Genomic DNA, 14,626 nt, shown 5'->3' on the forward strand with positions numbered 1-14,626 from the left:
CAATGTAAACTGAGGTTTTTGGATATAAATATGAATTTAATCGAACAAGACATATACAGTATATCACAAAAGTGAGTACACCCCTCACATTTTTGTAAATATTTGAGTATATCTTTTCATGTGACAACACTGAAGAAATGACACTTTGCTACAATGTAAAGTAGTGAGTGTACAGCTTGTATAACAGTGTAAATTTGCTGTCCTCTCAAAATAACTCCACACAGCCATTAATTTCTAAACCGCTGGCAACAAAAGTGAGTACACCCCTAAGTGAAAATGTCCAAATTGGGCCCAATTAGCCATTTTCCCTCCCCGGTGTCATGTGACTCGTTAGTGTTACTAGGTCTCAGATGTGAATGGGGAGCAGGTGTGTTAAATTTGGTGTCATCGCTCTCACACTCCCTGACTGGTCTGACTGGTCATACTGACTGGTCACTGGAAGTTCAACATGGCACCTCATGGCAAAGAACTCTCTGAGGATCTGAAAAAAAGAATTGTTGCTCTACATAAAGATGGCCTGGGCTATAAGAAGATTGCCAAGACCCTGAAACTGAGCTGCAGCAAGGTGGCCAAGACCATACAGCGGTTTAACTGGACAGGTTCCACTCAGAACAGGCCCCGCCATGGTCGACCAAAGAAGTTGAGTGCACGTCCTCAGCGTCATATCCAGAGGTTGTCTTTGGGAAATAGACGTATGAGTGCTGCCAGCATTTCTGCAGAGGTTGAAGGAGTGGGGGGTCAGCCTGTCAAATCAAAGTTGATTGTAAGGCGCTACAGAGGGTACTGCGTACGGCCAAGTACAGTGATGTACTGGGCCGTACGCACTACCCCATGTAGCGCCTTACGATCAACTTTGATTTGATTTGAGATGGCGAGCAGTTGCCATACTAGGCGGTGATGCAACCGATCAGGATGCTCTCGATGGTGCAGCTGTATAACTTTTTGAGAATCTGGGGACCTATGCCAAATCTTTTCAGTCTCCTGAGGGGGAAAAGGTGTTGTCATGCCCTCTTCACGACTGTCTTGGTGTGTTTGGACAATGATAGTTTGTTGGTGATGTGGAAACCAAGGAACTTGAAACTCTCAACCCGCTCCACTTCAGTCCCGTCGATGAGAATGGGGGCCTGTTCGGCCCTCCTTTTCCTATAGTCCACGATCAGCTCCTTTGTCTTGCTCACACTGAGGGAGAGGTTGTTGTCCTGGCACCACACTGCCAGGTCTCTAACCTCCTCCCTATAGGCTGTCTTTTTATTTATTTATTTTTATTTCACCTTTATTTAACCAGGTAGGCAAATTGAGAACACGTTCTCATTTACAATTGCGACCTGGCCAAGATAAAGCAAAGCAGTTCGACACATACAACAACACATAGTTACACATGGAGTAAAACAAACATACAGTCAATAATACAGTGAAAAATAAGTCTATATACAATATGAGCAAGTGAGGTGAGATAAGGGAGGTGAAGGCAAACAAAATATATATATAAATAAATAAAAATATAAAAAGGCCATGGTGGCGAAGTAAATACAATATAGCAAGTAAAAAATAACACTGGAATGGTTGGTTTGCAGTGGAAGAAGGTGCAAAGTAGAGATAGAAATAATGGGGTGCAAAGGAGCAAAATAAATAAATACAGTAGGTAAAGAGGTAGTTGTTTGGGCTAAATTATAGATGGGCTATGTACAGGTGCAGTCATCTATGAGCTGCTCTGACAGCTGGTGCTTAAAGCTAGTGAGGGAGATAAGTGTTTCCAGTTTCAGAGATTTTTGTAGTTCGTTCCAGTCATTGGCAGCAGAGAACTGGAAGGAGAGGCGGCCAAAGGAAGAATTGGTTTTGGGGGTGACCAGAGAGATATACCTGCTGGAGCGCATGCTACGGGTGGGCGTTGCTATGGTGACCAGCGAGCTGAGATAAGGGGGGACTTTACCTAGCAGGGTCTTGTAGATGACCTGGAGCCAGTGGGTTTGGCGACGAGTGTGAAGCGAGGGCCAGCCAACGAGAGCGTACAGGTCGCAGTGGTGGGTAGTATATGGGGCTTTGGTGACAAAACGGATGGCACTGTGATAGACTGCATCCAATTTATTGAGTAGGGTTTTGGAGGCTATTTTGTAAATGACATCACCGAAGTCGAGGATTGGTAGGATGGTCAGTTTTACAAGGGTAAAATTCTAGATTTCTAGATTCTAGATTTAACTTTGGATTGGAGATGCTTGATGTGAGTCTGGAAGGAGAGTTTACAGTCTAACCAGACACCTAGGTATTTGTAGTTGTCCACATATTCTAAGTCAGAGCCGTCCAGAGTAGTGATGCTGGACAGGCGGGCAGGTGCAGGCAGCGATCGGTTGAAGAGCATGCATTTAGTTTTACTTGTATTTAAGAGCAATTGGATTCCACGGAAGGAGAGTTGTATGGCATTGAAGCTCGCTTGGAGGGTTGTTAACACAGTGTCAAGAGAAGGGCCAGAAGTATACAGAATAGTGTCGTCTGCGTAGAGGTGGATCAGAGACTCACCAGCAGCAAGAGCGACATCATTGATGTATAGAGAGAAGAGAGTCGGTCCAAGAATTGAACCCTGTGGCACCCCCATAGAGACTGCCAGAGGTCCGGACAACAGACCCTCCGATTTGACACACTGAACTCGATCAGAGAAGTAGTTGGTGAACCAGGCGAGGCAATCATTAGAGAAACCAAGGCTGTCGAGTCTGCCGATGAGGATGTGGGGATAGACAGAGTCAAAAGCCTTGGCCAGGTCAATGAATATGGCTGCACAGTACTGTTTCCTATCGATAGCGGTTAAGATATCGTTTATGACCTTGAGCGTGGCTGAGGTGCACCCATGACCAGCTCTGAAACCAGATTGCATAGCGGAGAAGGTATGGTGGGATTCGAGATGGTCGGTAATCTGTTTGTTGACTTGGCTTTCGAAGACCTTAGAAAGGCAGGGTAGGATAGATATAGGTCTGTAGCAGTTTGGGTCTAGAGTGTCTCCCCCTTTGAAGAGGGGGATAACCGCAGCTCATTGTTATCAGTGATCAGGCCTACCACTGTTGTGTCGTCAGCAAACTTAATGATGGTGTTGGAGTCGTGCTTGGCCACGCAGTCGTGGGTGAACAGGGAGTACAGGAGGGGACTAAGCACACACCCCTGAGGGGCCCCAGTGTTGAGGATCAGCGTGGCAGATGTGTTGTTGCCTACCCTTACCACCTTTATCGTAATAATGCTAAAATCTACATTGAAAGGTTAGAATCAATGGGAGTGAGTATGAAATATACACACACATACACATGGGATCTGTAGATTCAGAGGTGAATAAATCTCTCAATGTTTAACCATTGTTTCTATAGTTCTTACCACAATTGGGGTGGAATGACCTATGTTCTGCGCTAACTGTCCCTGGGACATCAACTAAGTCAAAATAGGAAACCCTGTTGTTTAAAACTTCTTATGGCTGCAATCCCGTTAACGGGATCGATATGACAACAGCCAGTGAAAGTGCAGGGCGCCAAATTCAAACAACCGAAATCTCATAATTAAAATTCCTCAAACATACATGTATCTTATACCATTTTAAAGGTAATCTTGTTGTTAATCCCACAAAAGTGTCCGATTTCAAATCGGCTTTTCAGCGAAAGCACCACAAACGATTATGTTAGGTCACCACCAACTCACAGAAAATGTTTGCCATTTTTCCAGCCAAATAGGAGTCACAAAAAGCACAAATAGAGATAAAATGAATCACTAACCTTTGATGATCTTCATCAGATGACACTCATAGGACTTCATGTTACACAATACATACTGTATACTACATGTTCTATCCATATACTGTCCACTTTGTCCATACATCCCATCACAAATATATACAGTGCCAGTAAAAAGTTTGGACAAACCTAGGCATTCAAGGGTTTTTCTTTATTTGTACTATTTTCTACATTGTAGAATAATAGTGAAGACATCAAAACTATGAAATAACACATATGGAATCGTATATTAACCCAAAAAGTTTTAAACAAATCAAAATGTAATATTTTAGATTCTTTAAAGTAGCCACCCTTTGCCTTGATGACAGCTTTGAACACTTGGCATTCTCCCAACCAGCTTCACGAGGTAGTCACCTGGAATGCATTTCAATTAACAGTTGTGCCGCCTTGTTAAAAGTTAATTTGTGGAAATTCTTTCCTCAATGCGTTTGAGCCAATCAGCTGTGTTGTGACAAGGTAGGTGTGGTATACAGAAAATAGCCCTATTTGGTAAAAGTCCCTATTATGTCAAGAACAGCTCATATAAGAAAAGAGAAACAACAGTCCATCATTACTTTAAAACATGAAGGTCAGTAAATCCTCAAAATGTCAAGAACCTTTACATTTTCTTCAAGTGCAGTCACAAAAACCATCAAAGCGCTATGATGAAACTGGCTCTCATGAGGAAAGGAAGACCCAGAGTTACCTCTCCTGCAGAGGATAAGTTAGAGAGAGCCAGTTTCATCATAGCGCTTGATGGTTTTTGCAACTGCACTGGAAGAAAATGTCAAAGTTCTTGACATTTTGAGGATTTACTGCACCTCAGATTGCAGCCCAAATAAATGCTTCACAGAGTTCAAGTAACAGACACATCAACTGTTCAGAGGAGACTGTGTGAATCAGGCCTTCATGGTCGAATTGCTGCAAAGAAACCACTACTAAAAGACACCAATAATAAGAAGAGACTTGCTTGGACCAAGAAACACGAGCAATGGACATTAGACTGGTGGAAATCTATCCTTTGATGATTTTTGGCTCCAACCGCCGTGTCTTTGTGAGACTCCGTGTAGGTGAACGGATGATCTCTGCATGTGTGGTTCCCGCCGTGAAGTATGGAGGAGGTGGTGTGGGGGTGCTTTGCTGGTGACACTGTTGGTGATTTATTTAGAATTCAAGGCACACTTAACCAGCATGGCTACCACAGCATTCTTCAGCGATACGCCATCCCATCTGGTTTGCGCTTAGTGGGACTATAATTTGTTTTTCAACAGGACAATGACCCAACACACCTCCAGGCTGTGTAAGGGCTATTTGACGATTAAGGAGAGTGATGGAGTGCTGCATCAGATGACCTGGCCTCCACAATCAACTGACCTCAACCCATTTGAGATAGTTTGGGATGAGTTGAACCACAGAGTGGAGGAAAAGGAGCCATCAAGGGCTCAGCATATGTGGAAACTCCTTCAAGACTGTTGGAAAAGCATTCCATGTGAAGCTGGTTGAGAGAATGCCAAGAGTGTGCAAAGCTACTTTGAAGAATCTAAAATCTAAAACATATTTTGATTTGTTTAACACTTTTTTGGTTACTACATGATTCCATATGTGTTAATAGTTTTGATGTCTTCACTATTATTCTACAATGTAGTGTAAAAAGTAGAAAATAGTACAAATAAAGAAAAACCCTTGAATGAGTAGGTGTGTCCAAACCTTTGACTTGTACTGTGTAATATACAGTGAACAAAAATATATATGCAACAATTTCAACAATTTTACTTAGTTACAGTTCAAATAAGGAAATCAGTCAATTTAAATAAATACATTAGGCCCTAATCTATGGATTTCACGTGACTGGGCAGGGGCGCAGGCATGGGTGGGCCTGGTAGGATATAGGCATGGGTGGGCCTGGGAGGGTATAGGCCCACACGAAGGGGAGCCAGGCCCAGCCAATCAGAATGAGCTTTTCTCCACAAAAAGGATTTAGTACAGACATAAATACTCAGTTTCGTCAGCTGTCCGGGTGGCTGGTCTCAGACGATCCCGCAGGTGAAGAAGCCGGATATGGAGGTCCTGAAGTATGAGTGAACTACAAGACTTTTAGTGTGAAGTCACCAGGTACAATTGGGCAAATCATGATGGAGACATTCGCATTCATATAACATTTTTCTGCAAGAATATCGTCAAATCTGTATACTTGGACTTTGAATTAGCTTTCCAAGTATTAGTAGCCATATTATAAGTTCAACATTTGCAAAACAACTAGTTTTCATAACTTTATAACTGAGTATATTTATAATTTTTGTCCAAAATGAAAAGGCATGCTGTCGTACAAGGTGAGTACCTACATTTTATGACATATACATGGTTTCCGGATACTCCCGTGAAGCCCAGCTCATTGGCTATCTAGCTAGCTCTGTTTTACCCCAATTGGTGCTTGTAGGGGGTGCGTACTGGCGGCAGAAAAGTCAGGCGCAGGAGAGCAAAAACTGATTTACAACGGCGCAGTTTGAAATACAAAACCACCGTAAACAGAACAATAAATTAATGGGTAAACAAAACCCGTTACACACCAGCATAACGTGCACAAGCACTACAATAAACAATTCCGGACAAGGACATGGGGTGAACAGAGGGTTAAATACACAACATGTAATGATGGAATTGAAACCAGGGGCCTGTTGCACAAAAGCAGAATTAAGACATCCGGGATAAATGACTCAGCTGAGCTCAATGAAGCCAAAACATGTGCGTCCAGGCTTAATTGGTTGCACAAAGACCAAGCCAGGATGAGCAGACACGGATTCATTAAGCCAGGTGAAACCAATCCTGGATAGGTGCGCGCTCACGGCTCACTCAAATAGACCTCGCCACAGATCACAGATTAGCTGATTTACCATGGCAACTAGAGCCGCGTACTTTTCCCCGTCGGAAGCACAAATCCTCATGGAGGCATACGAGGAGGTAAAAGATATAATTAAGAAGGCAACACCGCCACAGTGATAAAGCAAAGAGAAAAAGCGTGGCAAAGTATTGCAGACCGCCTGAATGCGTAAGTAGTGCACAATTACACACTCACCGCTCCGCTGAAACATCACAATTACAATTCAAATATTTAATTCACATCTCCAAAAATGCAGTTGTACTGTAATTATGAAACGGTTAAATTTTTAATTGAAATGCACTGCAGATATGAGTGAAATTGTGTAAAGTAACTCCATCACACTGTATAAAGCTATGATAAATTTTTTGATATTTTTACTGAAAACAAGACAAAAATACCAAGTAATTTTTTGCAGTGTGACTCCATTAAATGTGTGTGTGTGTGTGTGTGTGTGTGTGTGTGTAGATTAAACATGAACGGGCCAAAACGGACATGGCAGCAGGTCAAAATCAAATACAAGAACATTCTGCAGAATGGTATGGTCCCTGACTAATATTTAACAAAGCACAAGCATATATTGTACCCAGAAGGTGCCTGCTCACACATTGTCTGTACTGTTTTAGCAGTGAAAAAGAATACCCACAGACAAGGCACGGGTGGTGGGTCACCAAAGGCTGACCTTACCCCAGCAGAGGACATGGCCTTGGAGCTAAATAAAGGCAGGCCCGTCTTAGAGGGGATCCCTGGGGGGAAAGAGACGAGCATAGGTTCCTCCCAAGATGCCACCCGCTTCATTCAAGGTATGTCCTTCCATCTCTACATGGGATACAACCACATTCATATTGAATCAATTTGGACTGTCTGACTTTGGTTTACCTATTGCCTTGCAGTGTCTGGCAGCACTGTGTTCCTGTTAGAGCCACCAGCACAAGCACCAGACGATGCTGATCCAGTGAGTACTCCATCAAAGGCATACTGTAGGCCTGGCATGTCTTGTCTACTAGCTTCAATATGAATCCGATTAAATGTGATAGGGTGAAGGCCCCAGTGCAACAGCACATGATGGAGACGATGATGAGGAGGAGACCATCTCTCTGGATTCCAGAAGGCATGAGGTATCATGTTAAGACTGTGAAAGTACTATTTACTCTACAATGGTGAGGAGTCCTCATCAAAATCAAAAAATCTAATTTCTTTTACAGGACCCAGATGCTATACAGTGGGAAAACCAGCCTGGCAACATAGTGCGTATTAATAAAAGGACACCACATCCTGCCAAATTCCAGCTGCGCTAATTGTATTGTGTTCACAGAGCTCACAAGCTATCAGAAAGTTGTATGGCAACCACCTCCGGCGCCAAATAGAACTGGCAGACATAGACATTCAGTACAAGAAGAAAAAGATGGAAAATCTTGCACTGGAGTCCGAAATAAAAAAGAGGACAATTAGGAAACTGGACCTTGAAATAAAAAAACTTGAGGGAGGTGAGATATGCCTTCAATGTACACTGTATGCTAACTGTAACACAAATGTATTAATCATTATTTTTCTTTCCTCCCCCAGCTCCAAGAAGATGACACAGCTCAAAATAAAAATTAGGTATATTCTCTTAAAGTCAAGTGAGCCATGACATATGAGCTCTTATTGTGAGCACACAGGACGGTGGCATCTTTCTAAGGTTTTTTTTTTATTTTCCCAGCAATCAGTACAACCAAGTCATCGTTATAAGGCATCGCCCTCTTTTGCCCACCCCCCCCAGCACCAGGTGTGGCCACTAGCCTATATGAAGGCCCAAAATTGTGTGTTCCTTTCTGCTCTGACAATGGCATGCCCATTCGTGCGAGGTGTGGTGGATGAAGAAGCACTTGTGCTGAGGAGAGCCTTCAGGCGAGAAAGGGTCTTCAGGGACCGGTTGGATCCACTGGCCTTCCCTGATGACCATCTATATGAAAGATACAGGTTTTCTGCAGATGGCATCAGGTATCTATGCAGACTACTGGGTCCCAGGATTAAGCACCGCACTGCACGGAGCCATGCACTGAGTGTGGAGCAAATGGTTTGTGTGGCCTTGCGCTTTTTTGCTAGTGGAGCCTTCCTGTACTCAGTGGGGGATGCAGAACAGCTGAACAAGGCCACAATTTGCCGCACAATAAGGAGTGTGTGTCTGGCTATCAAAGCATTAGCAGATGTCTTCATCTCCTTCCCTGGCCACAGAAGACTCTGTGACATCAAAGAGGAGTTCTATAGGATTGCAGGTAAGAGGATCTACAAATTACAGGACAACTGTTAACACATAGTAGGATACTCATTACTTTGTGTGACAGGTTTCCCCAATGTCATTGGTGCAGTGGACTGCACACACATAAGGATAAAAGCCCCCTCAGGTGCCCATGAGGCCGATTTTGTGAATAGGAAATCCTTTCACAGCATTAATGTTCAGGTGAACATAACTTTTTGATATTGTCCATTGACGAACACTCTGCATTGCCAGTGATGTGCATTGATTGGTGTAATATTCCTCATCTTATGATTTCAGATGGTCTGCAATGCTGACTGTGTGATCAGCAATGTTGTGGCAAAATGGCCTGGCTCAGTCCATGACTCCAGAATCTTTCGGGCCTCTGAAATCTATCAGTGCCTATCACAAGGTAAGCCACACAACCCCTATTTATAACCATCATGGCTGTGTCAAGAATATCACTGTGTTTATGAGGTAGTAATGATGAGATTTTGTGTTGACAGGTGAATTCTCTGGTGTGTTGCTGGGAGACAGGGGGTATGGCTGCCAGCCTTTTCTCCTGACACCTTTCACAGACCCCCAGGAAGCACAGCAGGCCTACAACCATGCCCATGCCAGGACCAGGGCCAGAGTTGAAATGACCTTTGGCCTCCTGAAGGCACGCTTTCACTGCCTTCACAAATTAAGGGTCAGCCCTGTTAGGGCATGTGATATTACTGTGGCTTGTGCTGTCCTCCACAATGTGGCCTGCCTGAGGAAGGAGAGGGCCCCCAGAGTGCCACCAGCCATGGACTGGGACAATCCGGCAATCTTCCCTGATGACGACAGTGGTCGGCTGCTGAGGGACCAATATGTGTTGAATTATTTTAGTTGGTATGTGTGCTTTCAATTTTGGTTAAATATGTCCTGCGGTGGCAGAGGAATTTGGTTTTTTTTGGGTTCGTTTTTTTACGAATTTGGCCTCTTATGATGTTTGTGCGGTATACTGTGTAATACGAGGCTACTGCATCCATTCATTTCTGTTCAGTTGATGTGTATGGATTTGTCCTGCATTTATTTTAGTGTGCAGACATGCAGGGTGTGTTATATACAGACCTTTGAATGTGTATGTATCATTTTGTATAATATGCTTGGATTCTGTGCTTTCCATCTTGTAGAGTCACTGTGACTTCAGTTTCGAAAGGAGCTGATGGTTTACCTGCTTTGTTTTGTCCTTATTCAATAAAGGAACATAATGTTACACATTGTGTTTTTATATTCATATGGAATGTGTATTTGTTTATATGACAGAGTACTAGGGCCACACTGAAGAAAAAGGATAAAGTCATAAATTTATGAGGCTGGTTCTTTCTGCAGAAAAGCTACATATTGTTTTGATACTTATGACAATGTGATACTTAATATTCTGGCACATCAGCATGTCTTTGTTTATGAAACCATACTGAAGTACAATTTCACGAAATGCCCCACATCTGTCATTTTAACAACTGTCCTCCTTTAAAACAACTGGTTACAATATTATGACTTGTGTTTTTTTCCCCTCTGTGGCCCTAATATTCTATCATTTTATATATAGCCTTATAGTCTATGGGAAACTGTAAATTATCTAATGATAGCAACATCATCTAAAAATCATTTTTTATCCAAAATCATTGAAATTAATGATCACAAACATTTAAATAATGACAGTGGGTCTAGTTATATGTGATAACAATGTATAGTGAGCAGTGAAATAACTATTGGTTTCCATTTGTGGTGACTGCTGACTGACATTAGGGATGAGATTAAATAGATCCTGGAATTTAGCCTGGTCTGGAGCAGGCTAGCTCCACAGAATAAATCTCCATGGTAATTTATACCATAACATATCCTCCTGCCCCCTATCCATCTTTAGTGCAACCGGATTACGGATCAATTGAGCCAGGATCACCAAGATATCCTGGCTTAATCCCTTATCCTAGTTTTGTGCAACAGGCCCCAGGTGTGTGGGAAGACAAGACAAAACAAATAGAAAATGAAAGGTGGATCGGCGATGGCTAGAAGACCGGTGATGTCGACCGCCGAACGCCGCCCGAACAAGGAGAGGGACCGACTTCGGCGGAAGTCGTGACAGTGCTTATTTGACAAAGACACAGTCATTCAAGTGTTGACCGCCCGCGTCATCGGCGTGCCATGAAGGCGTCGCTCTTTGACCAAATATGGTGTCCTATAGGATATACTACACCCTTAATGATATAGTGAAGTCTTCTTACCTTCTAGAATCTCTGAGGAATACATACGTATGTGATTTGACTCGTTGAAACAACGTTTATTGTGAGATTTTCACAGATTCCTTTCTTTGCAAATTGAACGAGTGGAAATCCAAAATCGATTGTGCATGCTATATGGACCTTTTTAGGATATGAAAAACGACACTTCATGTTATCTCTGGGACCCTTTGGATGATAAATCAGAGCAAGATTTCAGAATGTAAGTACACATTTCACCTTCAGAGGGGAATTTATCAAACCTATCGCGGTGAAAAAAGTGTTTTGTTGTTAGGAGCTCTCCTCAAACAATAGCATGGATTTTTTTTGCAGTAATAGCTACTGTAAATTGGACAGTGCAGTTATATTAACAAGAATTTAAGCTTTCAGATTATATAAGACACTTATATGTACCGAGATTTGTTGTTTCTCTAAAATCTGCGATCTTGACATAACTCGCTGCATGATTTATGACTGTTCCGTTGACGGGCCCCCTGATAACAGTGATAACGTGCTGTCTCACTACACAGGGGGGTAGCAAAAGACAACATGAAACAGCAGCCACATTCAGAAATGATTTATATGTACCTTTTAATAATAATCCCTTGACCTTGCTATTGAATGAGCACATTCACATGATACTAAAATTGGTGATCACACCACATTTAACTTCCTGAGGACAGATTTAGCAAAACTGCAACCCCAGAGAATCATTGTGAACGCTATAAGACATTTCAGCTCACAGCTCTGGGCTATGAACCCTACCCTGAATCATAGGGCTCTAGAATGTTATCAGACAACAATAATTACTTAGTTACCATGACAACCTATTGTTGTCAATTTACTGTCTTCTATCTTCCACTGTAGGAGGCAGAAGGTTTAGGGATTTGGTTACAGAACATCATGTATTTTTGACTAAAACATGCATAACAACGAGTGTGAGTATTTTGCATGATACACTCTTTACACTAAAATGACACTGTAATGCAACTTTCAATTATTGACATTGTGTTTTCTGTCATGTAACCCTCTCCATTTAGCCTGTTAGCACCATGACTATTGGGATTTTTGGCACGTGGGACCATCAGTTCAACGCCACTGAGCAAGCACTCACAGATAAGATCAAGAACAACCCTTGCTATCCATTCACTATAGTGAAGGACGGTAAGAGATCTATTCGTTGACGTCTCATTTCTATTTAACTGTACTTTTATTGCTATCTCAAATTATTTTGTTTCAGTTGATTTGTTTTCAAATGTTTCTTTGGTTGGTTTTCTGGTTGATGGTGATATGATTTGTTGCAGTGTTTGTTCTTGAATATCAGCATGAAAACATCTGGAAAGGTTCACTGCTACTGATCGCCTCCACCATTGGAACTGCCTGTTACATGAACATGGAGTTTGGGGTGTGTGAGTGCTCCCATGAGGAATAGGCACACAACCTGAAATTGCCCGACATGCTATTTCTCTTTTTTGAATACTGGTTGAAAGGGAGAATTGTAAGCACATCTCACATGTTTAGTTTTCCTTTTGTGAGCAGTTGTAAATCTCATATCATTAACTGTTGTCCTTGTAGGTAGGCTTTCTTCAGTCGTTCTCCCTTCGACTGACCTTTACCATAACCTTTAAGCTTACCTCTTCCTGGTTCAGGATCATCACAAGTATACTGGGTTCCTGGTGTTCAGCATGTGTCTCTCTCTATGGCTGGTCTGTTCCGGGGCCTTCCGCCGGCGCCTGGTGATCGATCACAAGAAGAAGGAGTACCGCTACTACATCCACACACACCTACGCCACAGGGGCCCCTTGCACCAGATCTACATACGCATGATAGCGCAGAAGAGTGGTGAGGTCCTAGTACTGTTACTCCTTTTCTGTCAGTGTGGAATTGTGATCCTTCATTCAAATCAGTCATGGGCTATTAGTGCTCAGATAATGAAAACAAAAGTGAAGAGATAGTTTAAATGGATGTCCAGCAAAATGACTGATTTAAGTCTCAAGGCATTGCAGGCGAATGTTCATGACATCATTTTAGGACAGGTACTGCTGATGTACAAGCTGATGCTGAATGGATACAAGATTGAAGGGAGGGAACTCAGTGGCTTCTCAGAGAAATATGAGGTATCATTGCTGAGTAGAATTACTATTGCCACTATGTGACGAAGCGTCTCAGAGTACGATTGCTGATCTAGGATCTGTCCATATAATCCTATTCATTATGATCTAGAAGGCAAAACTGATCCTAGATATGGGCCCTGGCCTGCTTCTCATCAACCAATCATATATTTTAGTAAACATCTGACCATAATGTAGTATGTGGTCTATATCACTGCCCATTCCTTCCCTTGCTCATCCACTTATATTACAGAATATTTTTATATTTATTTCACAGCTGTTGGAGTGCCAGGGCAGGAGGATAGCGACGAAACTCAACCTCAATTACTTTGACTACCAGGACACTTCTAAACGGCACCTTGTCATCCACAGGCCCAAAATCATCCTGTCTGCTAACAATGATCACAACAGTCCACCTATCTGAGGATGAGGAAGTTCCTCTGTGATCAATCACGTAGTCCTGTCAGTGTCCCTGCCATGTTGCCTTTACCCTATCCATATTTCATAAACAGACAAAATTTAAATATTGTTTTTCTAACTGTAATCAAATGTCTCTGCATGTCTTTTTCATTATAGTTTTCTGAAATATCTCTTGAAATCATTGATTTGGTCTTCGACAACCAAGTCTATCAAATCATGTTGCCATCCCTAATATTCTGCTTCCACTGTGACTGCTCTTTCCACATTGCAACATAGCAGTCAGAATCCTGTAACACCAACACAGCTCTTGAGAACAACTTCATCTGCATTGTTTGGGGTTTTAGGCTGGGTTCCTGTATAGCACTTTGTGACATCAGCTGATGTAAAAAAAAGAGCTTTATAAATACATTTGATTGATTGAGATATAGCCTACCATTTGCTACAATAAATATGTTGAATTTACGATATCAATGGAGTCATTGCAAATCAATTTGTGCCACTTGTGCAGCCCACTTGGAGCTGGTAAACGGTTTTAATAAATTGACCATAACTCAGTTTATTGTTGTAGCCTTGTGTTATTATGCCATTGTTAATGGTCATATTTGGTTAATTAAATTGGAAGTCATCAATTGTGATCATGGTCACAGCTCTATCACAAATGTATCATTATCCACATTTAATGCCAGTTTCATTGTGGACTTTTCCCTGAAATGAATGTCTGCCTGACAGGGGCTATAGGCTACCTGCATCTAGCTCAGCAAACCATTGCAAAGTTGAAATGCAATTATAAACCCTATTGAAATCCAAATCCAAAGACTCCCAATCACAGCCAGATGTGATTAAGCCTGGATTCGAACCAGTAGTGTCGGCACTGTAGTGTCGCCTCTTGCACTGAGATACAGTGCCTTAGACTGCTGCGCCACTCAGGAGCCCAGCCAAGACAACGCAAGAGTGACTTCGAGACAAGTCTCTGAATGTCCTTGAGTGGT

At 42.3% G+C, this 14,626-nt stretch overlaps 2 protein-coding genes across 3 annotated transcripts; both read left to right on the plus strand.

Moving 5' to 3' along the window:
• Positions 1-6,442: 6,442 nt before the first annotated feature.
• LOC129830861 (uncharacterized) lies at positions 6,443-8,841 on the plus strand. Of its 2 annotated transcripts, XM_055893666.1 has the most exons (8): positions 6,455-7,157; positions 7,245-7,421; positions 7,512-7,573; positions 7,656-7,736; positions 7,824-7,865; positions 7,934-8,105; positions 8,185-8,220; positions 8,321-8,838. In XM_055893666.1, exons 1-7 carry the CDS (start codon positions 7,094-7,096, stop codon positions 8,196-8,198), a joined length of 612 nt encoding a protein of 203 aa, XP_055749641.1. In that variant the 5' UTR covers positions 6,455-7,093; the 3' UTR covers positions 8,199-8,220; positions 8,321-8,838. The 2 variants fall into 2 exon arrangements, with proteins under 2 accessions (XP_055749640.1, XP_055749641.1); XM_055893665.1 differs by having other exon boundaries at positions 6,443-7,157; positions 7,934-8,220; positions 8,321-8,841.
• A 3,317-nt stretch (positions 8,842-12,158) lies between these two features.
• LOC129830529 (cation channel sperm-associated auxiliary subunit TMEM249-like) lies at positions 12,159-13,641 on the plus strand. The gene is made up of 5 exons (XM_055893094.1): positions 12,159-12,270; positions 12,411-12,511; positions 12,756-12,948; positions 13,138-13,223; positions 13,495-13,641. The coding sequence occupies exons 1-5, from the start codon at positions 12,159-12,161 to the stop codon at positions 13,639-13,641; spliced, it is 639 nt and encodes a 212-aa protein (XP_055749069.1).
• The last annotated feature ends 985 nt before the right edge of the window (positions 13,642-14,626 follow it).

Source organism: Salvelinus fontinalis, chromosome 32 (assembly GCF_029448725.1).
Source record: "Salvelinus fontinalis isolate EN_2023a chromosome 32, ASM2944872v1, whole genome shotgun sequence".
Taxonomy (NCBI): Eukaryota; Metazoa; Chordata; class Actinopteri; order Salmoniformes; family Salmonidae; genus Salvelinus; species Salvelinus fontinalis.

Bases quoted from the DNA above. Each gene is read 5' to 3' on its own strand.
- LOC129830861 (XM_055893665.1), top strand. From the start codon at position 7,094: ATGAACGGGCCAAAACGGACATGGCAGCAGGTCAAAATCAAATACAAG. The intron at 7,158-7,244 runs GTATGGTCCCTG...GTACTGTTTTAG, and splicing joins CAAGAACATTCTGCAGAATG to CAGTGAAAAAGAATACCCAC. The intron at 8,221-8,320 runs GTATATTCTCTT...TTATTTTCCCAG, and splicing joins CAGCTCAAAATAAAAATTAG to CAATCAGTACAACCAAGTCA.
- LOC129830529 (XM_055893094.1), top strand. From the start codon at position 12,159: ATGACTATTGGGATTTTTGGCACGTGGGACCATCAGTTCAACGCCACT. The intron at 12,512-12,755 runs GTGTGTGAGTGC...TTCCTGGTTCAG, and splicing joins ACATGAACATGGAGTTTGGG to GATCATCACAAGTATACTGG. The intron at 12,949-13,137 runs GTGAGGTCCTAG...ACATCATTTTAG, and splicing joins CATGATAGCGCAGAAGAGTG to GACAGGTACTGCTGATGTAC.